This window comes from Tachypleus tridentatus, chromosome 13 (genome assembly GCF_004210375.1).
Source record: "Tachypleus tridentatus isolate NWPU-2018 chromosome 13, ASM421037v1, whole genome shotgun sequence".
NCBI lineage: Eukaryota > Metazoa > Arthropoda > Merostomata > Xiphosura > Limulidae > Tachypleus > Tachypleus tridentatus.
The window spans coordinates 118,914,171-118,941,542 of record NC_134837.1 but is presented as its reverse complement, the minus strand read 5'-3'; the positions used below and the strand labels follow the sequence as shown (position 1 = coordinate 118,941,542).

At 33.9% G+C, this 27,372-nt stretch overlaps 1 protein-coding gene across 1 annotated transcript in view; it reads right to left on the bottom strand.

The window, feature by feature from the left end:
- Positions 1–264: 264 nt before the first annotated feature.
- LOC143239621 (galanin receptor 2a-like) overlaps positions 265–27,372 on the bottom strand; it is a 28,487-nt gene continuing 1,379 nt past the window's right edge. Inside the window, exons 2-5 of the mRNA XM_076480911.1 lie at positions 16,929–17,052; positions 12,757–12,971; positions 10,200–10,338; positions 265–4,079 (exon numbers count right to left, since the gene is read on the bottom strand). Of these exons, the coding sequence (XP_076337026.1) occupies positions 3,651–4,079; positions 10,200–10,338; positions 12,757–12,971; positions 16,929–17,052 (907 nt within the window). The 3' untranslated portion in view covers positions 265–3,650. The remainder of the gene's footprint in view (positions 4,080–10,199; positions 10,339–12,756; positions 12,972–16,928; positions 17,053–27,372) is intronic.

Below are 27,372 nucleotides of genomic sequence, written 5' to 3'. Positions count from 1 at the left end.
TTGGCACCTTCCCTCAGGGGCTGGCGTCAGGCACCGTATGACTGCTCTGGCTCAGGAGCAGATGTTAAAATTTTAAAATGGCGAAATGTTTTTTGTTATACGTCGCGTGGTTATTAAGACACAATAATATGTTATTAAAAATTAGCAAAACATATTTTATAATTATATTATGCTTGAAACATATATTTTGAAAAGGTTCATTATCAATATAATATACAACAAAAGTCGTTTTTTATAATTACTCATCTTGGCAGGATAGGAGATATGAAAAGAGATAAATAAGTTAAGATGTTAATACCATAGGATAATTAAAAATATAGCAAACGAATAAAACACGTGTTTGTTTTTAAACTTTCTTTAATATTATTGATTTTTTTCAATCTGGAGATAATGTAAGTAGACTTAAATTATTAGAATCGCGTACATTTTCTTTATTTAAAATGGACACAAAATGGAAGTTAGCTTTTTTTAGCACGAAATCGTTAATCTGATGGTGACGTCACACGTCTAACAAATTCTCGGCAGAATTATTTGTTTGTTTGAAGTTGAGCGCAAAGTGAAACGTTTGTCATTCGTTAATTTCTAGAGATACTGAAAGTTTGAGTGATAGATTCAGGAAAACGCGGTTCAACGTTCTTCACGCGTGTCTTTATCCTTTCAACGCGTTTACTGCGTTTGGATATTATACGAGTGCTGTATTTGAACACCTGCAGATTTTCTAATTATTTGGTAAACTATACGAATTTAAATGCGGTATTAACATCGCAGAGGTTTAGCTTTAATGTTGAAATTGTGGGGAAAAATGCCCAAAAAAAGAGGCTTTTTGAGAGACAATTTTATACGACGATATGATATATTGTTATTAAATACCTTTTGTCGATACACAAACTTTCAATGATATTGTACTTTAAAACAAGTTTTTGAATAATAAGAAACTATTATTACAAAACGTATTTTTCATGTACAATTCGATTGTTATTTCTGTTAAGGTAAATTGTTATTTCTCCAATGTTTTCAAAACATACACAAACAAATACACATTAGCCGAAACACACATAAAATAAGAAAAGTATACGCGAGGAAATGCTACTTCAGTCATGTGTAACATCTCGAAGGACATGTGACTTCAAATTTATTTACTATAAATACAATACGCACAAACTTCAAATTTTACGTACGATTTTTGTGACGTCTCGCACGATGACAAGTTGTATGTTACCCACCACTTGATTAATATTCAAACACGTTCAAATGTTTAATCCATACAGTCTGATTTAAAAACTACGTATACTTGATACCACGAACTACGAAAAACATGACATTAACATTCTAATAAAACGTGCAGAAAAGTGAGAGTTTAACATCTTAAATGATCTAATAACACTCGAATAAACACGTACAATTCACCGACTGTGATAACGTATTAATGTACCAACAGATCATATGATATAAAGACACCTGAGCTGGCTTTGTGTTATATTAACATATCATAAAATGTGTTATCATAATATATCATGTGTTATCATTATAACACAGAATATAAGGTATTAATATATCAATAGATCATATGATACAACACAATATATAGTAGATCATGTGATACAATAACAATATATATATTGTATATTGTTATATATCATATGATACAACACAATATACAGCAGATCATATGATACAACAACACAATATACAACACATTATTCGAGAAACATAAATAAGCCAGATTTCTCTCGTGAAGTACCTATAATGAAACACGACAGAGAAAATTAATAGTGTAACAGGTAGTATAAAGTATTACCTTTAATACAGACAACAAACTGTCTAATAGATCACGTAGTGTTGGAATGAAACACTTTGTTGTTGTAAGACAAGATTTCAACCTTCACTTAGCGACAAACACGACCTTAATAAAGATATTTATTCTTGTTTTAAATCTCTATGGTAGGGACATACACCAGGTGGATTAAAGTTCACAAATCCAGCTTAGATTTCTTTTGACTCACAAGAACTACGTTTCGATTTCGGTTTTCGTCCAACTTACTAGAAAAGACGTAAACCAGAAATATTACCACTGTCACTAATTCCTTGGCTCTCACCTAGGAGGAATGTGTTTTCTTCTAAACAACCCACTTAGAAGTAAATCAGGGAGTTTCTCCTAAATTCGAGATGAATTTTAATACACTAGAGAAGTGACGTATTGTTTAGAGACGTAGAAATTGAATTACGAACTTTTCAGTTGCTTACAATAAGAAGTGTTATCTATTCATTAGTTTCCACGTACAACAACACTGATTTTGTTGTACGTATGAATCTAGAGATCCTTTAATCGAACGTATTACTCCAGATATTTTTATCGTATTTATTACTCCAGAAATACTTTCGTCGTATGTGTTACAGATACAAGGTTCTTGTTCAGGGTCATCGTTTCATACCTGAAGACATGATATAGATATATTCCATTTTTAAAATATCCAATTTTTCTAGCACTGGCCGATATTCGACCGGAATTACATTTGAAATAACACTATATTATTTCTATATCCAAAATTTCTGTACTTCGATATTGTAAGTCATTCATAAATGTGTCTTCCAAATAAACCGCTTGATAACCTGTATCTTTTGAAGAACCTGTCATTTAGTTCTCTACCATATTCTGTGAGATGGAAACAGTCATAGCTTTTGCAGTCACATTCTTAAGTGTTTCAACTGCTGTCATGAAAGACATTGGACCAATCGGTGACTGTTTCAACTGTTGTCATGAAAGACATTGGACCAATCGGTGACTGTTTCAACTGCTGTCATGAAAGACATTGGACCAATCGGTGACTGTTTCAACTGCTGTCATAGAAGACATTGGACCAATCGGTGACTGATTCATCTGCTATAATGAAAGACATTGGACCAATCGGTGAGTGTTTCATCTGCTATAATGAAAGACATTGGACAAATCGGTGACTGTTTCATCTGCTATAATGAAATACATTGGACCAATCGGCGACTGTTTCATCTACTGTAATGAAAAACATCGGGTCAATTGGTAAATGTTTCAACCGCTGTCATAAAAGACTCTGCACCAGTCGGCGAGTGCTTCAACTGCCCATGAAAAACTATGAACCAATGAAGAAAATGATGACACGTGTATAAGAGGTGAATTTATTATTTGACAAGTTTTAATGATATCAATAAATGTCACAAGACTTGGAGGACACAGGCAATAGGTGGAGCGAAATGATGTCCTTTATTCATCTTATTATCAGGTTGTTCATCCCACGAATTTCACTTGAGAAATGTCTTACCACTCTCTGATCTGTGAATACATAAAGGAGATTAAACGTTATGGCATAATGACAGACATTTTCTCTCACAGAATTACGAGTAATTGACAGCTGAAAGAAACACGACCCAGTAGGATGAAACGAATAGCTGCTGGTCAAATACAATTTGTTTTCCACTGGAATCAAAATAAATAAGATAATTCTTTACAAAGACATAGAATAAACGTTTATGATTGGAACTACGTTCTCTAAGAGGTAATCTTGCTGAAATTGGGGTGTGTGAAGTGGAAGTTAGCATATACAAAAACATGATTCTTTGGATGAAAAGTATGGAAAAAAAGCCTCACGTCCTTATATCGGTAGTTTGATGACAACTTAAAACCTGACAACGTTGTTAGTTGTTCTAAGTTGGGTAGTTTCACCAGATGGACTACAGGCTGCAGAAGTAGTGAATGAAGTAAAGGTGTAAGTTGATACTGTTCGGACGGTCCCGTTTCTTGAAACAGAACTTTTCATCCTCATCTGGTGATGTTTTCCACGTTTTTTCAAGAAACACATGGACGACCCTCTGCACCACAGCTCTAGTGATCCCATCATCGATCGACGGAATTTGGTGCTCATAAAACAGTAGACTATAGGGTTCAGGCAGCTGTGGACAAATGGTAGCAGGAAAAAAATTATTCGGGCAGTATAGATCCAGTGGTTGAAGTGTTCCACGCCGTAGATTATGCAAATCTCAAGAACCAGTCGAGGACCCCAACACACCAAAAAGAGAAACACCACAATAATCAGCATTTTGATAACCTACAAGAAACAAGTAGGCAATGGTCAGTATAGAATAAGAAAGAAATAGATATATGGTCAGTAGAGCACAAGAAACAAGTAGTCGTATGGTCAGTAGAACACTAGAAAAAAGTAGAAGTATGGTCAGGAGAACACAAGAAATAAGTAGGTGTATGGTCAATAGAACACAAGAAACAATAGGTGTATGGTCAATAGAACACTAGAAGAAAGTAGGTGTATGGTCAGTAGAACACAAGAAACAATAGGTGTATGGTCAATAGAACACTAGAAGAAAGTAGGTGTATGGTCAGTAGAACACAAGAAACACGAAGGTGTGTGGTCATTAGAATACAAGAAACAAGTAGGTGTATGGTCAGTAGAACACAAGAAACGCGAAGGTGTATGGTTAGTAGAACACAAGAAACAAGTAGGTGTATGGTCAGTAGAACACAAGAAACAAGTAGTCGTATGGTCAGCAGAACACTAGAAACAAGTAGTCGTATGGTCAGCAGAACACTAGAAAAAAGTAGGTGTATGGTCAGTAGAACACAAGAAACAAGTAGGTGTATGGTCAGTAGAACACTAGAAGAAAGTAGGTGTATGGTCAGTAGAACACAAGAAACAATAGGTGTATGGTCAGTAGAACACAAGAAACAATAGGTGTATGGTCAATAGAACACTAGAAGAAAGTAGGTGTATGGTCAGTAGAACACAAGAAACACGAAGGTGTGTGGTCAGTAGAACACAAGAAACACGAAGGTGTGTGGTCATTAGAACACTAGAAACAAGTAGTCGTATGGTCAGTAGAACACTAGAAAAAAGTAGGTGTATGGTCAGTAGAACACAAGAAACAAGTAGTCGTATGGCCAGTAGAACACAAGAAACAAGTAGTCGTATGGTCAGTAGAACACTAGAAACAAGTAGTCGTATGGTCAGTAGAACACTAGAAACAAGTAGTCGTATGGTCAGTAGAACACAAGAAACAAGTAGTCGTATGGTCAGTAGAACACAAGAAACAAGTAGGTGTATGGTCAGTAGAACACAAGAAACAAGTAGGTGTATGGTCAGTAGAACACAAGAAACAAGTAGGTGTATGGTCAGTAGAACACAAGAAATATGTAAATGTATGGTGAGTATGGTAAAAGAAAGAGTAATTTGATCTATGTAAGTTTTTATTGTAAAAACTCTTTACGCGATAAGAATAAATTAATGTGAATTTGAAAATCTGGATAGTTTAAATTCGCTGATCTTGGTAATAAGGTAAACAGATGTTTGAAAATCACATTGAAGGATAAGAAACTTGATAAGTTAATAGGTTCTCATAATAACATTTCATTCACACAAAGCTATACAAGGACTATCTGTTCTAACCGTCCCTAATTTAGTAGTATAAGAATAGTGGAAAGGTAACTATAGTCCAACGAATAGTGGGATTGACCGTTACGTTATCACGCCCAAACAACTGAAGAGGCGCGCATGTTTGAACCCGTGACTCCCAGATGATGAGTCGAGAGCCATAACAGCCTGGCTATTCTTGGACCAATAGTGTGCGTTAGGGCTGTTTATAATAAGGTAGACAAATGGTGGGAGGTAAGCCCTATTGGTCAATAGATTGCAAGGGTTAAATCTGGTAAGTAAGCGGTTAGATAGTAGGGTTGATATTAGACTCATTTATTCACTAGATGTACAAACTGCAAGGAACTGGTTTGGATAAGTAAGTAGGTAGATACTGAGTGACAATTAAACCTGTTGAACCAGTATCTAGACAAATCGTAAGGAGTAGAATTGGTGTGTCAATAAATAAGCTATTTACATACATATATAAATAAAATAGCGAAAGAATGGATAAACTATCATCATTTGCAAATGAACGAAGTGTTCAGTTCCATAAATTAGTTAATTAACCCAAATTAAGCTGTATACAACAAGCAGACAATATAAATTATACTCTAGGCAGAACACTACAAATGGTACATTCCAGAAAGGTAACCATAGTGATAAAAACCAAAAGACATTACAGATATCCTGTCTCTTCAACTGCAGGTGATGAACTAGTCGTGGAAGACAGAACAGCCAGTGAAGCATATATGTGCTTATTTACCATTCGTCATAAATTATGGGTGTGGTAGCCACCACTCTCTGGTAGTACACGTAAATTGTTAAATTAATATATACATCGAGAGGGAGTGCCCACTCTTGAAAATATTGTTTGATAACAGGAAAACATATAAAACTATATGTTTTTAGAACGTACTCGACGAGATCTGTTAGTGTATGATCTCAAATCTTAATTTTAATACTGGTTTTAGTAAATATCTGAACTTTTTATGATGTTAGTTACATTTTATCGTAAACAGTATTGTAACCTGCTGTAATTTCTCAGATTTTTGTTTCTTATATATCCATATTAACTTATAGTGTATGATAATATCGCTTGAGATTTCAAGGTTTAAAAGTCAAGTGTGATATCCACGTTTGAGACCTTGCCACTGATCTAGCTTTATGTAGAGGTGTGAACATTACTTACAGAACAATAACAAACATATTAGCATAAAGTGCCCTAAACAGATGGGTAGCTGCTCAAAAGCCTTTCCTTATAAGCCTAAGTTGAATAGCGTATCAGGCGTTAAAAACGTTTGATAAGACAATTATAGAGACGAATCACAACTTAAACTGTTTGGCCTCAAGCAACAGTAGTTTGTTTGATGGGAAAGAGGCGAATGGTATATTGTTCAACATAAATCGACAGTGAAACGTGCTGGGAAACCAATACAAGTATTGTTTCAGCTAAGGCTGTTAGAAATCTACACAAAATTGATGGTACCTTGACTGCAGGTAGATACATTATATTTTTATCCACCATTACATTCCCCGAGAAAACAAAACCTGTTGGAAAGGGAGTCATCTTCCAGGAAGACAGTGACCCCAAGCATGCAAATAATGAAGTGAAACGATACATGAATTTAAAAGCCACAACACTCGAAACTTCGACTTAGTTTAAACAGAGTTTAATATTAATAAGGTTCTACGAACTGATGAAAAACTAAGAACAAACAGCAATCAAACAGTTTAGCTAACTTGTGGAGGAACATCTTGTTTATTTCTCAGAGCAAAGCCAAACTTTGCTGTCTGCTGTGTCCGCCGCGATGAATCGAATCCCGGATTTTAGCATTGTGCATACCTAAACTCACTACCGTTCCATCGAGAAACCAAGGCATTAGAAACAATATTTCACAATCATACGTTGATAAATCCTTGGCAGTATGAAAGCATTGGGTACTGGTGTGACTACTTCCGTTTGTTGTTGTTTTCTGTAACAATGTTTAGTACCAACGACTCGTGAATTACAGCTGATTGCTCCCAGCAACGAACGTGAATATATGAGAGAAGTTTAACAGAAAGGCAAATAACAACGTGACATCAAATTTAAATTAAATTCAGTAATACTGTTGACTGGAACACATCCTTGCCATGAATTAGTAAAGTTGAAACGTATATGTAAATGTGGTTACAAGCAAATCTAGACTTGTATTTACATATGTACGTACAAGACTTTCCAGACTTACTCATGCATTCATTCCATTTATGAACTGAGACCGGTCTATGTCTGCCTGAGTTTATTCCAGTATTACATTGATGAAGTGCGAGAATGTCTAGGCCTACTGAAGCCTTATACCAGTATTACATTGATGAAGTGCGAGAATGTCTAGGCCTACTGAAGCCTTATACCAGTATTACATTGATGAAGTACGAGACTGTCTAGGCCTTCTGAAGCCTTATACCAGTATTACATTGATGAAGTACGAGACTATCTAGGCCTACTGAAGCCTTATACCAGTATTACATTGATGAAGTACGAGACTGTCTAGGCCTTCTGAAGCCTTATACCAGTATTACATTGATGAAGTACGAGACTGTCTAGGCCTATTGAAGCCTTATACCAGTATTACATTGATTAAGTACGAGAATGTCTAGGCCTACTGAAGCCTTATACCAGTATTACATTGATGAAGTACGAGACTGTCTAGGCCTTCTGAAGCCTTATACCAGTATTACATTGATGAAGTACGAGAATGTCTAGGCCTACTGAAGCCTTATACCAGTATTACATTGATGAAGTACGAGACTGTCTAGGCCTTCTGAAGCCTTATACCAGTATTACATTGATGAAGTACGAGAATGTCTAGGCCTACTGAAGCATTATACCAGTATTACATTGATGAAGTGCGAGACTGTCTAGGCCTTCTGAAGCCTTATACCAGTGTTACATTGATGAAGTACGAGAACGTCTAGGCCTACTGAAGCCTTATACCAGTATTACATTGATGAAGTACGAGACTGTCTAGGCCTTCTGAAGCCTTATACCAGTATTACATTGATGAAGTACGAGACTGTCTAGGCCTACTGAAGCCTTATACCAGTATTACATTGATGAAGTACGAGAATGTCTAGGTCTACTGAAGCCTAATACCAGTATTACATTGATGAAGTACGAGACTGTCTAGGCCTACTGAAGCCTTATACCAGTATTACATTGATGAAGTACGAGATTCTCCAGACACACTTGAGCTTCATATGAGTATTACATTTAGGAAATACGAGATTCTCTAGACACACTTAAGCTTTATACGATTAATCCATTTACAAACAACAAAACTGTATTGGGAAATTACGTAAGCCTTATCTGTGTATCCCATTTACAAAATACAAGACTGTCTCTATACAAGCATTCCATTTACGAAATGTACGTTTATCTAGATCTAGTCGAGCCTTATACGTTTTGTTTTACCGTGTTATTTGCATTTTCTTATTATCGAATTTTGCATTTTCTATATCTTTCGGAATCTTTCCGACAGTTTTACATTTTTCTGGAATTTACACATTGTTTAGTCGTTTTCGACATAATTTGGTATCTTTCTTATAGTTTTGAAGTACAACATGGTCTATGCCTTCCTAAGCCTTATACGAGTATTAGATTTATGATAACGAGCTTTTTTAAGTCTACTTAAGTCTTATATGGGCATTCTATTTACAAAATACAAGATAATCTAAGCCTACTTACGCTTTATATATGCATTCCATTTGCGAACTACAAGCCTTATACGAGTACTTCTTTCACTAAGTAAAAGAGTATTAGGTCTTACACGAATATTCCATTTACGATATATGAGATCGTCTAGGCCCAATTAAGCCTACTCAATATATATAGTGGGAAAATGTCTGAATGTCGTGTTTATCCTATTATCAGATGAAAGTACAGTATTGGAAAGTGTGGTATTTATAAACGTTGTGGATACAGTCACGATGTCGAAGGCAAAGCGATTAGAAAGAGAAGTCATTCAAATGTGTTGGAATTAAACCAACAGAGCATTAGAGAACTTGTGTTTCTGAGGATACTTAGTTCTTCTGATAGAAATCGACTAACCAAAGTCACAAAAAATGGTTGAAAAACATTCACTGTTGTTTCTAGTGAGTTCTCAGTTTTAGATGTCAAGAACATGTTTAAGACCATTCTTACAGTTCAAATCAAGGTCAAAATGAAATGTGAACAAAAGTAGCCTTGTTTTCAGGATGGACTTCATCAACACCGAACATGATTTTAGGAATGTCAATGCGTTTTTGTAGAAGGGGATCTAACCTTAAATTTATACAAAATTTTATGCAAGGAACTGGTCAAGCAGACACACAACAGTTTCTGCACGATTGTATGGCGATTTTAGGCACAAAACGTTTTTTAATAATCTCGGGAAGAGATGGAAACAATGAGATGTCCATACAGTTTCAGTACTACTTTATCAAGTGAAGGTCAAACCACTCACGTGCTCAGATGGCGTGTAGGATTCAGTGCTACACTCTGGTATAATTGGAAAAAGTGGACAAAGATGGCAGTCCACTGAAGATTAGCCCTCAACTAAGCCTTGTGGTCAGTGGAACAGGCAACAAATTACAGAACTCATTTCAAATATCATGACCTTTGACATAGTAGTTACGTAAGCATTAAACAATATAAATAAGACATTATAAGTTCATAAAAAAAAGATAGAAAATAACAACAGTTGTTTTTCAATTATATTAATTCAGTAGCAAAACTTTATTTTTAAATATATATAAATATAACGATTTTAAAAGTTAAACACCTACCTGTTGTCGAGCTTCCTTTACTTCCCGACTGTCTGATGTGGTGTGACTGCGCAGAATCAGCCGATGAGGATAACGGGAAAGAGAGCGAGCGTCTTGACTAATACTGATTTGCGACTCAACGTGTTTTAATTGCTGGCCACTGAGAAAAATAAATAAAATTTACTTAATCTTAAATAAAAAACAATGTTAAAGCACTGATTTGTTTGTTTGTTGATATTGTTTGTTATTAAGCACATAGCTACACAAAGAGCTATCCGTGCTCTGGCCACCGCGGGTTTCAAAACCCGGTTTCTAGTAATGTAAGCCCGCCGACATGTTTTTCGAATTTCGTGCAAAGCTACACGAGGGCTACCTACGCTAGCCATCACCACCCACCACTAATTCTTAGGTTATTCTTTTACCAACGAATAGCGGAATTAACTGTCACATTATAACGCCCTCAAAGCTGAAAGGGCAAGCATGTTTGGTACGACAGAGATTCGTACCCGAAAATTTCAGATTACGAGTCGAGTGTCCTATTCACCTAGCAATGCCGGGCTTTCATGCAAGAGGGGGTATTATTGAAACCCCTCATACAACTATATATTATTACAGTTTCATCGTATTAATGACTTATACTTCTGATCTTGGTCTCTTTTATGATGTTCCTACACCCAAATGGAACCTTTTTACAGTGTTTATACTTTCAGTTCGAATTTTAATAAATTACCTCCTTCCAGTCGGAGCTGTTTATGATTTTATTACTTCTGTCTAAATCTTTTAACCATATTATTACTTCCTACTGCAAATTTTTACGATGCTTCAACTTCCGGTTGAAACTTTTTGGCTATCCACTAGCACCTATTAGACAACTGAAACAATTGGAGTTAAATGCCGTGAATAGGCTTCGAATTCACATGCCTCCTCTGACGAGTCTAAAACTTTAGCTTAGACCATGTTACTCTCTAGGAAGTTTATACTAATCTTGTTTCCTTGTTTTAGAGCAAAAGCCACATTGGGCTACCTGCTACGTCCACCATGGGGAATCAAACCCTGGTTTAGCGTTGTAAGTCCGTACATTTATCATTGTCCCACCCGGGAGTTTATATTGATACCATTATTAAAACAAGATATCTGATGATGGAATGTGTAAATCCTGGATCATTCACAGATTAAACATATGTGTTAGGTATATACGAATATTTCAAATTAGATTTAATGCAGGTATTAAATTTAATTTGTAGAAGCGATAGTTTATCACAAGTTTGTTTATGAAAGTGCTTAAGAATCACACTTTGTGTAGTTCAATAGTTATGAATAGCGATTGTTATATCATTGCATCATGTTACCAGTACCTCGTTTTTATCATTGTTTCAATTTGGTATTGATACATCATAATATGTAATAATGTCTGAAACATTCTAAACCTATGTCACGATATAAATACGCATTGAAAATTTAGTTCGTCATGTAAGTTAGATCTAGACTGTGTGATTGTGTGTTTATAAAAAGAGTATAGGGGCGATTTATAAGCTGAAACCATCACAACTTGTATTGTAATAATAGAATGGGGAAGAAATACTTTCTCTTGTTAATTGTAGTTTAAAAATATTGAACCAACATGTGTGTACTTTGACGAAAAAGAGACAGTTAAGTAAGGCTCTGGATATAATTATAATATCCAACAGATAGAGTAGCAGGTTGAAATTTTCATAGACTGTATTGTAACAACAGAGCATAGAAGAAGGATTCGTCTCGTCGGTTGTATTCTAAAGTAAATAAACCAGACTGTGTGAAATTTGACGAAAATAACTAATTGAGTTTTTCAATACAATATTTTAAAACAAGTGGATTGTTTTGTTGTCTGTTTGTCATTGACACTTATTGCCAACAAATCATAATTACCCACTGTAAAGATTTCGGTCAAATATAGAACTTGACGTATGTTGCTTCGTTTTAACGTGAATATTCTTTTAAACCTAACGAATCTTTTACTTTCATTAGAAATCTCTTCAAATTATTGAAGAATACTTGGTGGTAAAAAACATAAAATTACCAAATAGATTCGAGTAGTAAAATTAAATCATTTAACGAAAAACGAAACCACATAAAACTATCGAATTTCAAATAATTAAATAGGGAAAAGTAATCGATTAAGTTCAAAGTTTTCATGACACTAATTCTACTTTATGATTTCACTTTCCATATATCACATCTGAACACTAAGAAGTTATGTATAAGAAACAAGAATGCCATAAAAACGGGAAATTAATTAGTTTATTCTCGAGTGCTAGGAAAAGGGGGTTAAATAGAAGTTTATTTCCCTTCTGTCATTGCGTTTTTCCGTTCATGTAAGGACTCCTACTTTGAACGTATAAACGACAACGACACAATATATTAAAACAGAAGAAAGTTTATCGGTGAAAGTTCATAGGATTAGAGCGACAGAAGAATGATTTGTAACAACGGAAATATAGGACAAATTATACTAGACCGGGGAAAATAATCAATAATAACTAGTTTATCCACAATTTGTCCGACTGTGATCTGTTAGTTCGTCCGTATTTGTTTTACTTACCCGTTGTGGTTTGTAAGTTCATCCATGGTTTTTGTGCTAATCCATAGTTCGATGATAACCCGGGTATAACAAATGATCATTATAACTGATGGCAGACCAAAGAGCGCCACTAAACGATAGATAGCAACAACAGAACCTCGCCAGTCTTTGAGTTCCTTACAGGAGAACAATGTGACGGTGATTTCGTAATTGGTCAATACTGTCTTTTCCGTGCTCTAGGTATTCAAGTAATATAAAGAAGTACAATTAAAGAAATTCAATACACGGGCTGAGAACTAAAATAACATTATTCAAAAAATAACATTGAAACAAGTAATAAATATTAGTGAGTTAGAGAAATTATAATATTGCTGAGTTTAACAGATAAATAAGAATATTATTCAATAATGTTAAAACAACAACATTATTATTGAGTTATTATATGTAAAATAACTGTTCTTGATTTATGATAAAACAACAACATTATTGAGTTATTAGAAGTAAACTAACAGTATTATTGAGATATTAGAAGTAAAATAGAAATATTATTGATTTATGTTAAAACAACAACTCAATATTATTGAGTTATTAGAAGTAAAATAACAATGTTATTGATTTATTAGACATAAAATAGCAATATTGTTGACTTATGATAAAACAACAATATTATTAAGTTATTGGTAGTAAAATAATAATATTATTGATTTATGATAAAAAAGAATAATACTGAGTTATTGGATGTCAAGTAAAAATGTTATTGATTTATGATAAAACAACAAAAATATTATCGAGTTATTAGAAGTAAAATTATAGATTTGTTCATATATGATAAAACAACAACAATATTATTGAGTTCTTGGAAGTAAAATGACAATGTTATTGATTTATTAGACATAAAACAACAATATTATTGGGTTATTGGAAGTAAAATAACAATGTTATTGATTTATGTTAAAACCACAACAATAGTATTGAGTTATTAGAAGTAAAATAACATTATTGATTTATGATAAAACAACAACAATATTATTGAATTATTATAAGTAAAATAACAAAATTGCTGATTTATGTTAAAATAACAATATTATTGAGTTATTATAAGTAAAATAACATTATTATTGATTTATGATAACACAACAACAATATTACTGAATTATTATAAGTAAAATAACAAAATTGCTGATTTATGTTAAAATAACAATATTATTGAGTTATTATAAGTAAAATAACATTATTATTGATTTATGATAACACAACAACAATATTACTGAATTATTATATAAGTAAAATAACAAAATTGCTGATTTATGCTAAAACAACAATAATATTATTGTGTTATCAGAAGTAAAATAACATTATTACTGATTTATGATAAAACAATATTATCATATTATCAGAAATACAATTGCAATATTATTCATTTATGATTAAACAACAAAAATATTATTGAGTTATTAGAAGTAAAATAACAATATTATTGATTTATGTTAAAACAACAATATTATTGAGTTATTAGAAGTAAAATAACAATATTATTGATTTATGTTAAAACAACAATATTATTGAGTTATTAGAAGTAAAATAGCAATATTATTAATTTATGATAAAACAATATTGTTGAATTATTATAAGTAAAATAACAAAATTACTGAATTATGTTAAAACAACAATATTACTGAATTATGTTAAAACAACAACAATATTATTGAATTATTAGAAGTAAAATAACAATGTTTTTGTTTAATGTTAAAGCAACAACAGTATTATTGAGTTATTAGAAGTAAAATAACAGTATTATTGATTTATGATTAAACAACAACAATAGTATTGAGTTATTAGAAGTAAAATAACAATATTATTGATTTATGATAAAATGACAACAATATTATTGAGTTATTAGAAGTAAAGTAACAATGCTGTTCATATGTGACAAAACAACAACAATATTATCGAATTATTAGAAGTAAAATGGCAATATTATTGAGTTATTAAAATTAAAATAACAACATTGTTGATATATGATAAAACAGCAATATTGTTGAATTATTAGAAGTAAAATTATAAATTCCGTAAGAGAGTGTTTTTTCTTATAGCAAAGCCATATCGAGACCCTGAGTTTAGCTTGTAAATCCGTAGACATACCGCTGTACTAGCTGGGGGCAAATTCCGTAAGTAAATGGCTACGAAGTATTACATCTTTAATATAACCAGGTGAGTTAAGGCGTTCGACTCGTAATCTGAGAGTCGCGGGTTCGAATCCCGGTCGCACCAAATATGCTCGCCCTTTCAGTCGTGGGAGCATTATAATGTGACGGTCAATCCCGCTATTCGTTGGTAAAAGAGTAGCCCAAGAGTTGGCGGTGAGTGGTGATGACTAGCTCCCTTCCCTCTAGTCTTACAGTGCTAAATTAGGGACGGCTAGCGTAGATAGCCCTTGAGTAGCTTTGCGCGAAATTCACAAAACAAAAACAAACAAACAATCTCTAGGTGACAACATCAATATACGGGAGCATATATTTTCTTTTCTGTATCAGAAAACTGTAACAAATCGGTAAACATTTCACAAAATTACAAATGGAACTGTCGATTTTGGTCAAGGTTTAGTTTAGCTGTGACGACCGCTATAAGAAGGTTATACACAAGCTGTATAGAAGCATATAACAGAATAAAAAGACAGATATAAGCCCGATTTCTCACTTAGTTTAGAATTTATCAATGCGTTTTACTGGTTTTGGGGAATTCCACCCTTTATCAGTAACTCTTGACAAGGTCAACTCGAATTAATTAATGAATCCGGTTCAATATTATTTGAACTCAAAACAGACGCTTGGGGCCAAATATAAAAGGGAGTTCGGAAATTTCTTCTTTTTCGCCCCGCTCGTGATTTAATAAAACCAGGGTGACAAGATGACTTGATGAAAAAAATCAACAAACTTATTGGACAACAAACTTCTAGTAAGGACGGGTAACACAAAATCAACAGCTGCTATGGGACTGAGGGTCCTTCAGAGCTAGTTTTGTGTGTGTATTAAAACGTTAATAATGAATTACTGTTGTTTGGGTGTTTAGATACTTAGAATCATCTGATAAGCATTAAAAGAAATATTTATTTCTATTGACTAAAAGAACTTCAAACTGAACACTGTTACCTAGAGAACATTGTTATGAATGACACCTACTGAACGACAAAGAAAATCACCTCTTAGTAACGAAAATAGTTGACAGGTGAATTACTATTAACGCTAGCAGACTAAATACCATTATATCTCACTAATGTCTTATGGGAATAATACAACATACTAACATTTGAATGACCATATTCTATGAGTGTTGAAACATTTAAAATTTAGGTGTTCTAACTGTCATTGAAACAAGTCAAGTGTTCTAACTGTCATTGAAACAAGTCAAGTGTTCTAACTGTCATTGATACAAGTCAAGTGTTCTAAATGTCATTGATACAAGTCAAGTGTTCTAACTGTCATTGAAACAAGTCAAGTGTTCTAACTGTCATTGCTACAAGTCTGGTGTTCTAACTGTCATTGCTACAAGTCTGGTGTTCTAACTGTCATTGCTACAAGTCTGGTGTTCTAACTGTCATTGATACAAGTGAAGTGTTCTGTCAGTGATACAAGTCAAGTGTTCTAACTGTCAGTGATACAAATCAAGTGTTTTAACTGTCAGTGATACAAGTCAAGTGTTCTTGGTAACATTGCTACAAGTCAAGTGTTCTTGATAACATTGCTACAAGTCAAGTGTTCTTGGTAACATTGTTACAAGCTAAGTGTTCTAACTATTATTGATACAAGTGAAGTGCTCTAACTGTCATTGACACAAGTCTGGTGTTCTAACTCTCACTGATACAAGTTAAGTGTTCTAACTGTCATTCATACAAGTGAAGTGTTCTGACTGTCATTGTTACAAGCCAAGTGTTCTGAGTGACATTGTAACAAGCCAAGTGTTCCAAGTGATAGGTGTACTTGCTCTATAGATGTTCTATTTAAGTAACGTGCGTTAGTTTATCACACTTATCAGTGTGGGATATCTCGTTGGTTCATCCTGTACTTCAACACTAAAACAAAACTGTCTGCTTCTGTCAGTCCTGTTCGATTGTTGTCTTGTCGTGAACAGCGTGAATCTTCTCGTATGTTATATAGGAATATAGTGTAGAAAAACATAATCGTTGTTCAAGTTACCTTGCTGGCTATAACCGGTAGCGATATCAATAACGAAACGATCCACACCACCAACATCAACTGCTTACAGTTCCCCATGGTGCAGAGGGAGCGAGATTTTATGGGGAATACAATAACAACAAACCTGTGAAGGGAAATAAACATTGATTAAGAAACCACAAAAATTATAAGAAATCTTATCAGTATGAAATTTCGTATTTAATTGTAAAATAATAAAACGACAATAAGTGTGAATATTTACAATTTAACACTAGAGTGACAACAAGAACAAGTGTGAACATTTATAATTTAACACTAAAGTGACAACAAGCGTGAACATTTATAATTTAACACTAGAGTGAGAACAAGTTTGAACATTTATAATTTAACACCAGAGTGACAACAAGTGTGAACATTTATAATTTAACACTAGAGTGAAAACAAGTGTGAACATTTATAATTTAACACTAGAGTGACAACAAGTGTGAACATTTATAATTTAACACTAGAGTGACAACAGGTGTGGATATTTACAATTTAACACTAGAGTGAAAACAAGTGTGAACATTTAACATCTGTTGTAACATTAAAATCACAATATCGATATAGAAATCCAAAATCTCTGATATTGCCAAATTAATACTCTATATAAGATTATTAAGTAGACAGTAGGACTCACTCTTTCTCAGTGTGGGTTTAAATGCGTCCATTCCACACTGAATGACTCGCATAAATTAAGGGAAACTAAACTGTATTACAGCGTAGTTATTCTTTGTTCTACAATGTGCTGGGGTAGACCTCATGAACACGTAAGGTGCATGAAACGTGATGAGCTCTCGAGACAGCTTCCTTCCTGTTTCTTATGTTTCAGTTTTGTTTGATACAAAAATAAATAATATAGGCACAGATTAGGTTTTCGTGGTTAGTACTATCTTCAGTTGTTAATAGACTAAAGACAATGACGTGACTAACATACTCAGCGATCAATGAAATACAACCTTCGCATAACGACATTACTCACTTGTAATAAAAAGTCAATAAAAGTTGTTTAATAAAACAGTGTTTGTCTAAAAACGTCCCAATTGGCCACAAAACGATTATCTGAGGCAAAATATGAAGAATATATTTTAGAACCACGAAGAACCGTCTTCATAAATGTTATACAAAGAATTGCAATTTTGTAATAAAAGGACACTTAAAAAAAAGTTCTCCAAACGACCAGAAATTTGGAATTATACCGTAAGTCTTTACAATGAACTCATTGTGTCAAATATAACGTTTGGTGCCTTATTAAAAAAAATAAAAAAAACTAATACAAATTTTTATAAGCTCCTGGATTCTTTATGTTTCAGTTTTTAGGATATATATGTTATAAAGAGATTCATTCATTCATTCATTCGATTCCATCAAGGAACATAGGGCCGCAATCGCTTGCGGATGCTTCAACAGGTATTTAGGTGAGTTGGTTGTTAGCCCACTGCACCGAGCCGTCCCTAATTTAGTAGTGTAAGACTAGAGGGAAGGCAGCTAGTCATCACCCCCCACCGCCAACTCTTGGGCTACTCTTTTACCAACGAATAGTGGGATTGACCTTATAACGCCCCCACGGCTAGGAGGGCGAGCATGTTTGGCGCGATGCGGGCGCGAACCCGCGACCCTCGGATTACGAATCGCACGCCTTACGCGCTTGGCCATGCCGGGCCGTTATAAAGGAAATTATAAAATAATTATTATTGATGCACGCGTCACGCGTGTGAGAAAGGGTTACGTCAATTTGCGTTTGAATTTCGCGCAAAGATACTTGCGGACTGTCCACGCTGAACCTCTCTAATTATCAAGTGATAGACTAGAAAGTGAGAAAACAGCTAGTCAATGTCACCACGGTCAAATCTTGGGCTACTCTATATCAAAGAGTAGTATAATTGACCGATATTTATAACGCCCTAAAGGATGAAATGGCGAGCACTTTCGGGGAACGGATTCGATCCCGTGATCCACAGGTACAGATGGAATATAGCTAACGAAACATTCAGACATTATATAAAACAATTTCGATGCAGAAAAACAAACTAACGTTCATGACAAACGATCTGAAAATATAAAATATAATATAATATAATATAATATAATATAATATAATATAATATAATATAATATAATATAATATAATATAATATAATATAATATAATATAATATAATATAATATAATATAATATAATATAATATAATATAATAAAAACGCAACATGTCACAGGACCAGTATTTATGAAACTGATATCAGTTTCTGTGGCTTTTTTCAGGTTCTAAAGAAAACAATTACAACATTACGGTTTCAGAGACGTGACAATTCAGTTTCCGGGAGGATTTAACAATCAACTACGTCACAAAGATTACGACACGTGACACTTCAGTTTTAAACAGAATTAACGTAGAAATAATCAGTGATGACGAGAAACCCACTTGTTGAGTTCGCTCTTCTATGTAAAAGTGTTTTCTCAGCCCAAACGAGCCGTTTTTGCATATAAATAACGTAGAAATAGTCAAATCCAATAATGTTTGAAACCTAACGCTTTAAAAAGCGTCAACTTTCAAAATTAATTATGCCGTTATTTTTATGTATAGTAAAAATGCATCACAGTATGTGATTTTTAACCCCTTAATATAATAATACATGTAATGGATTTATCTAGAAAAGGGAGAGAAAGTCTACTCTGTAAATCCTTCGAACATACACAGCTTCTTTAAACTACTGGTTAAAACCAGAACACAACCTACTTTGGTAGTGACATTCGATGGACTGGGTAGCGGTTCACACTTTTAATACAATTAAGTGGACAAGGTACTGTTTCACACATTTAATACAACTAAATGGACTGGGCACTGGTTCACACATTTAATACCATTAACTGTACTGCTTACTGGTTCAAACCTTTTATCAAGGCACACTATCGTGTGTCGTGCAGCCAAAACGACCTGCAAGACACACTGTGCGTGTTATTAACACAAGTTAAAGTTTAGCGATTTTCCACTTTTTGTACCTCGGACTGTGGTAATCCCAAATATCACATATCTTCAGTGTTATTGTCCTGCTGAACTTTTACTTGATACACAGAATTTCAAGGCAATCTTATTTTGATTGAGTTTCTTTTTATATTTTTTCTTCACAACAAAATTGTGGAAAATTTATTTGATAAAAAAACATATTTAAGTTTTATTATCATTTTTCAAATTTGATACAGGTCTTTACAACATACAATTAGGAGTTTCATAAGCTGCATGAACAAATTTATTCAAGAAAAAACCAAAATTTTTCGCACGCCTAAGATTTTTACAAAAGCTTCATCTAAAAGTAAAATCAGATAGTTTTTAGTTTTTGTCATTTGGATTAAAGATGGTTTATTTAGAGCAACAAAACTACAAGGTGAAAGGACGTATAGATAATTATGTACTGGTCGAACCAAGTAATCCAGATTAGCAGTTTCTAGCTCAAGTTTTCAAAAAAAATCATACAGGTGGACAGTTATTATTGATTATTTATTGGCAACATTTCAGCACAAATATACTAAGTGTTATGAAATTGTCCTAATTAAATAACGTTTAGCGTCACGTGATATTAGCTTAAGCAATTGGCATAAATAATGGTACTTGATACAGCTGTACCAGTTACACTGGAGCGATGACAAAAAACTGTTAATCTAGATTCCATGGCGTTACCATTAAGAAAGCTATTAACACTGTTTTGGAGAAATACGGCCTATTCTGAATAATATGGTTGTGATTCTAAAGCTAATATGGGTTACTGTCGAGTGTCACTTTTATTAATTGCAGTAATTTGTTGATGTGCATCGACAAAAAAAAATCATATTTAATTAAAAACACCTTAGGTATTTTCTTTTACACCCCATCATGACCCAAGTTTAGCAAAAAACGCAGCCTAGCTAGCTATTGAATGAATATTTGTTGTAAAATTATTATCAATGCTACAAATGTAGTTACCAGTTTGACCGCCAGTTTTGATGTCATTCCTTTAACTCACATACTCTATCATTTTTGTTGCAACTTTTTAAAGCTAAGGTTTTTGTTATTTAAAGTGTGTACTAGATATTGGTTCACTTCTTTATTACTTGGACTGGGTACTGATCCATATTTTTAAAAATAAAACGCCCTCCCTATTTAAAATGTTGATGGAGTGTTTCCCCCAATAATAGCAGCTATAGCTTCATTGTTACTCTAAGCTTCTAAATTGAGGTGGTGTTTTTCTTCTTTACTTGATTCGGTTCTTTTTATGTTTCTAGTCTACGAATCATATAAATATTATTAAGAATTTCATGTCTTCGTAGAGCAGTGCCGCTGCTGATGGTAAATTTATTTTATTAAAAATTAACGCGCGTGCACAGAGCACAATTAGCAGGCTATTTATAGAAGATAATGAAGGCATTCACGACTACAATACGGAGAAGTTGTTCAGGTATACTTACCATCCAAGTTCAAAAACATGAGGAACAATAGTTTAAATGTGGTGTGGGTGACACGGAAATGTCATTACTTAATACAGTCAATCCCGAATGTTCTGATGTTCCTGAATTAAACCACTTTCATTTCTGACGCATAGTCATTTCCATGATAACTTATATTACATTCTCTTCACAAGATTTCTCTTCACATAAAAATACATATAAACAAAAAAAATATTTTTAATATACTTGTATGGTTCATTTGATTTAATATTTCATGTTATTCATACGATATTATTATAATATTTGCTCTTTCTTTGACGGATTATTTTAAAATTATCTGGCGAAAATAATTCAGAGCATAGTCCGCATCAACTATAAAAAAAATTAGGTAATTTAACATTTATCCCAGATTAAACATTTCCGCTATTGTAAATTATTGTAGGCCTACGTTACGAATAACGTTCACGTCTCTCTAATAATCTTGGACTAAGGTAAACTCAAATAGATTTATTTACAAAGTAACCGCGATGGCTAACAAACAAACTGATTTTCCCTACTGCTTTCTCAAAAAAAAAGCTCGCACTACAGTAATCACAACTACCTCGTATTTATTAAGTCAGTCTCGAATTTACAAGAAAAACTTTGACACCAAATTAGAATTTTTTTAAGCCTGTCTTAACGTAAAAATAAAAAAACCGCAATTCCGTCTAACTAACAAATTGCACCATTACATACATATATTACAACAATATTATTGTAATAATCAGAAAGAACCCGCATTAAAAACGAAATTTAGGTTAAACAGCATCAATCAGAAATATTGTATTCTCTCGTATCACCATTCCTCTTCGAGGGTGCATACCTTTAAATTGAATAACGTAAAAGTTTACCTTCAACAATTCTTAAACACAGAGTGATCAACGATCCTGGTCACTGTTTTGTAATGTAATGAGGAGTCTCAACCTTAATGTGTCCATGAAATGAGGTAAAATTTCCATCACACTCTACAGTTATTAATTGAAAATCTCGAGAGTACTCTGTCTCCCTATTGTACAAAATTGCTTCAAGTTGATCCAAAATACTCTACTTTAGGGAGAACTGCTCCACCTGGTATAAAAATTTCGTATACGTCGGTGCATTAGTTTTCGAGAAAATCGTACAGAAATACAGACAAACATACACACAAATCCGATTGCAATACCCTCACAGATTGAGGGTATTAACTCGCATTAATTCTAATCGCATCGTTTCTCTTCATTTTAAGACTTAAACTAGACAGCTTTATTCTATGATATTAAAAATAATAATTTCGGTGTCCATCCCCCTTCCTGCAATTAATGTACCATAATTTTCAGTAATTACAAGTAATTAGTTGTGACAATATAGTCAGATGTTATTCAAACACTTAAAGTATTGTAGGCAATTAGCGACTTGTAATAAACATTTTCAATCAAGCTCTGTAAACCGTTTTCATGGCATTACTATAAGACGTCAACTGGTTAACTACCGATAAGCCGTGAATTCATAGAAACTAGTACCGAGGTAAAACAACTAAAAGACCAGTTTAAAACCTAAACGTGACATGCTGATAAACCCACTCACAGTTGTTGAAACTGCTGCAGAAATGACAATTAATGCCGATATTTGGTTAAAAGAGCGAAACAAAGACCTTGTGGCAACAGACGCTGCTGATTGGTTACCATCCGATATTTGATTAAAAGAGCGAAACAAAGACCTTGTGGCAACAGATGCTGCTGATTGATTACCATCCGATATTTGGTTAAAAGAGCGAAACAAAGACCTTATGGCAACAGATGCTGCTGATTGGTTACCATCCGATATTTGGTTAAAAGAGCGAAACAAAGACCTTGTGGCAACAGATGTTGCTGATTGGTTACCATCAGCCGCCCTACGTTAACAACACCCACCATAACCACAAACACCCACAAAAACCATAATTTATACACCCCTCCCCCTCCCCAAACATACACATAAACCAGCATATTTGGTGACAGTATTGGAGCTCGTGACTAGAAGAAACACATCTAAACAGTTGCACCCTACCATCCACCGTCTACGCTAAAGTCACCTATATAACGCACCCAAAGCTTAAAGTATGTATTCGAATACATTTCTCCAGGTAGGCTCTATCAGTTTCATCAATAAGTCATCCAGCAAAGAAAAATGAATAAAACAACTAGCAAAGAAACGCAGAAATAGGTTTTTAAAATCTTATTGAACTCCTTTTTACTATAAATATTTACTATCTGATCAAGTTCGACGAGACAGAGAGAGAAAAAAGCATGCATCTGTCGTTTCGGTAATCTTCGATAGAAATGGGAGATAGAAGTAGAAACTTTCTGTCACAGCCGATTTAGAGAGTTAATTTTTTCGAGATTATGGTTCGTTCAGTTATTTCTTCGGTGATCATTTTTATTAACTGAGATGGTCAAAACCCGCCGAACTTTATGGTTTGACATTCCAGTACCGTTGTTAATTTTATTCTGGTTTACACGAGCCATCTTGGTTTTATAGTATTACCATCTTTCGATTTTCTTTCAAATTCCTATCGACATGGTTCAAGTATTGTCGTGATTTCTTTTTAACTTTCAAATTTACATTATATACCCAGATTTTCAAGAGTTTTCATATTTCAAAGTTGAGGCATGCACGACCATTTAAGTACTATTATCATTTAAACACGGACCCAGCATGGCTAGGTGGCAGGACTCTCGACTAGCAATCTGAGGGTCTTGGGTTCGAATCTCCGTCCCATCACACATACTTGTTCTTTCAGTCGTGGGGGCGTTATAATGTGATGATACATCCCATTATTCATTGGTAAAAGAGCAGCCCAATAGTTGGCGGTGGATTGTGATGACTAGCTGCCTTCCCTCTAGCCTTTCATTGCTAAATTGGGAACGGATAACGAAGATATCCCTCGTGTAGCTTTGAGCTAAATTCAAAATACAAACAAACATCTAAACACGAACCCCCTCTATTCAAAGTGGCTCAGCGGTAAGCCTGAAGGCATATAACTCTAAAAATTGGCTCTCGATGTAGTCGTAGTGAACAAATCACAGGAAGTTTATTGCATTACTTTCTGCTTAACGCTAAACAAAATGTAAACACGCAGATGGCTTTATTATCAAAACTGGTTTCATTTCACAATCTAAAATGAAATAAAATAGAAGATAAGGGGAATATTAACGTCATGCTAACGTGTAAAGCTGAATTTCTTCGTAAGTCCTTTGACAAAAAGGAGTCTAAACAGATGCTCAAAGAAGGTCTAATCCGGGCTAAAAATATATCGTAACGATAAAGCCCGTGAAAGAAGGTTACAAGTTTCGCTCAGAAGAAAAATAAAATAGAGATCTTCGCGTCTTTTTTGTTTTGTCAACTTTCGATTCGTGTCTTTATTCCATTTCAGATTAATCTAATTGCTTGTCCTTTCCAGAAGAAATTCATACGTTTTGTCAACTCAACGGATCCTCTCATCCTATGTATTAGGCAAGTTTTATCATGATATTCCATACTTTGCAAGCTGAAGCGATTTGTCTCCAGTGAACCAATCAAAATCCGTTTAGGACTTAAGATCTAGCATTAAACCTGTTTCTTGTTTCAAATCTCGTTCATTGATTTACCTTACAGTCAAGAGGTTAGTGTGCTCGAAGAATCATGGTTCGCAACTCATACCCCCAGAAACACGCTCTGTGCTCTGACGCTATAAATGGGTTGGAGGAATTATGGTTGAATATCATTAATCGGTCAGTGTATTTGTTTTTTAATTTCGCGCAAAGCTACACTATAACTATCTACATTAGCCGTCCCTAATTTAGCAGTGATAGGCTAAAGAAATGACAGATAGTCATCATCATCCACCATCAACTCTTTGGCTACTCTTTACCAACGAATAGTGGGATTGACTATCACATTACAACGCCTTCACGGCTGAAATGGCACGCATGTTTAACCAACTCAACAAAAAAAAACAGGTTTAACACTCACAATTTGTTCCTATAATATTTTCAGTCAAACTACCCCCTAGGGTACAGCCTTACTCTGAAAGTTTATAACATAATATGCTGGATTTCGATACCCGTGATGGGCGCAATACATCTAGCACATTGTATAGCTTGTGATGAACAACAACCAATCAACTGGACAATATTATTCGCTATCAACAATGTATAAAGCATTAGTATGAACAGATTGTAAAGAATATCTTGAAACGTATTAATCTTTGTATTAGTATTTTCAACTTGAAATGCAATTTAGTTAAACGACCAGGTCAGAAATTCTTATACAGTCGGTAAAACTGTGTCAAGTCAAAGGGCTCTTTCTTATTATTATTTTATATAGTAGTATTATTTGGTAAGTAGGTTGAATAAAATGTGTATTGAGATAAGGATTCTTCCATATTAGGTGTCTGTAACTTCTTGGTGATAAATGCAAAAAAATAAACGAATAGCATACACTACACTTGTTCTCAAAGTAACATATATTCGCAAAAACGTACGTACATAAATTCGTTACACAACGGATAGCACAGTTATATCATAAACACTATGCAGTTTTCTTCTTTTTTGTCAAAGTCTACTTAGGCCTATTCAATTATTTTAAACTTTCAGTTGACAAGCCAAAAACTATCTACCTCTGTTTCTATTACACTAGTATTTCGTGTATAAATTGCTTACAATTATAGCATAAATTAGCATTGTCGCATACTGCTATTCTGTTTTTCGTACTTTTGTAAAAGTGTACTCAGATTGGTTCAATAACTTTAAATCTTGGTTTGATGGACAAACTGCACTTTCTATCTCATTTAAAACTATTAGTTTTACTCTAATATATTAATAGTTACGCCTTCTGCTCCTACCGCAGCTAACTTTATGTTTAACTTTTCACTGGCCGAAATTTTACTTCCCATGACTTTACTTTCTCATCTGCTTTGTTTGTCAGCTGTTTTCGCTCGTCTCACACTATTTATACGTTTAGCACTTAATCGTTTGCTCGCTTTTCTAGAAATCTCTACATTTTCGACATCAATAAATTTCACGCGACGTTCAATAGCCTCAACATCAATTAATTATAAGCAGAACATACGATTCTTACCGAATTATGTAACTAATCTTGTCACAACGTTTACTTTAGAACAAGTGCTTTTAATTCTCTTGTTATGGAAAACTAAACACTCATGAAACATTTACTCACCAAATAATTTAATTAATAATATCAAACTAAGGATAACAATAAGGATAAACTATCTGTCAGATTTAACCTCTATACATAAGCTACATAATATTAAAATACACCATCTGTCAAATTTAACTTCTATATATAACTTGCATAACATTGAGATTCACCATCTGTCTCATTTAACTTATATCCGTGAGGTACATAGCATTAAAGATATACCATCTCCTGGTGACGAGAAACCCACTCGAAGTAAGTATGTATTCTAAAGACGGCGCTGGTATGGTTATTAAAACTTAATAAAGTACAGAACAATGTCGAACACGAAGATGACCTAAGAAGGTCAAAACGTTGTTCTGTAATTTATTTTAACTGAAGTTTTAATACCCATACCAGCCGCCTTTAGAATACATCCACGAGTCCTATTCCGTCTAACAGACATACCCCCTAAAAAAAAGACAAAACTAATAAAAAAGTAGCTGTAATGGAAGATTACTGAGGGGTGTGAGTGTTGGATGTGTTGACCCACAACCTCTAATCCACCGTCTGCAGGCATTTGAGGATATGTCAAAATATGTTTGGACCATAAGCTGATGCCATAATTTCTTCCTAGTTCTATCATTTCTAGTTGTAACAACTTCCCCAGTAGTGTGGAAAATATATAATCATATATTCATATTTCTTATTCTTTTTGTGCATTTATTTTTACAAAATCAGTAAAACCATATTTTCTTCTATGCTTTTGTTTACCGTTAGTTTATTTCCTTTAGAGCAAACTTACACGGAACAGCTACGCTGTTTTCCCTATAGG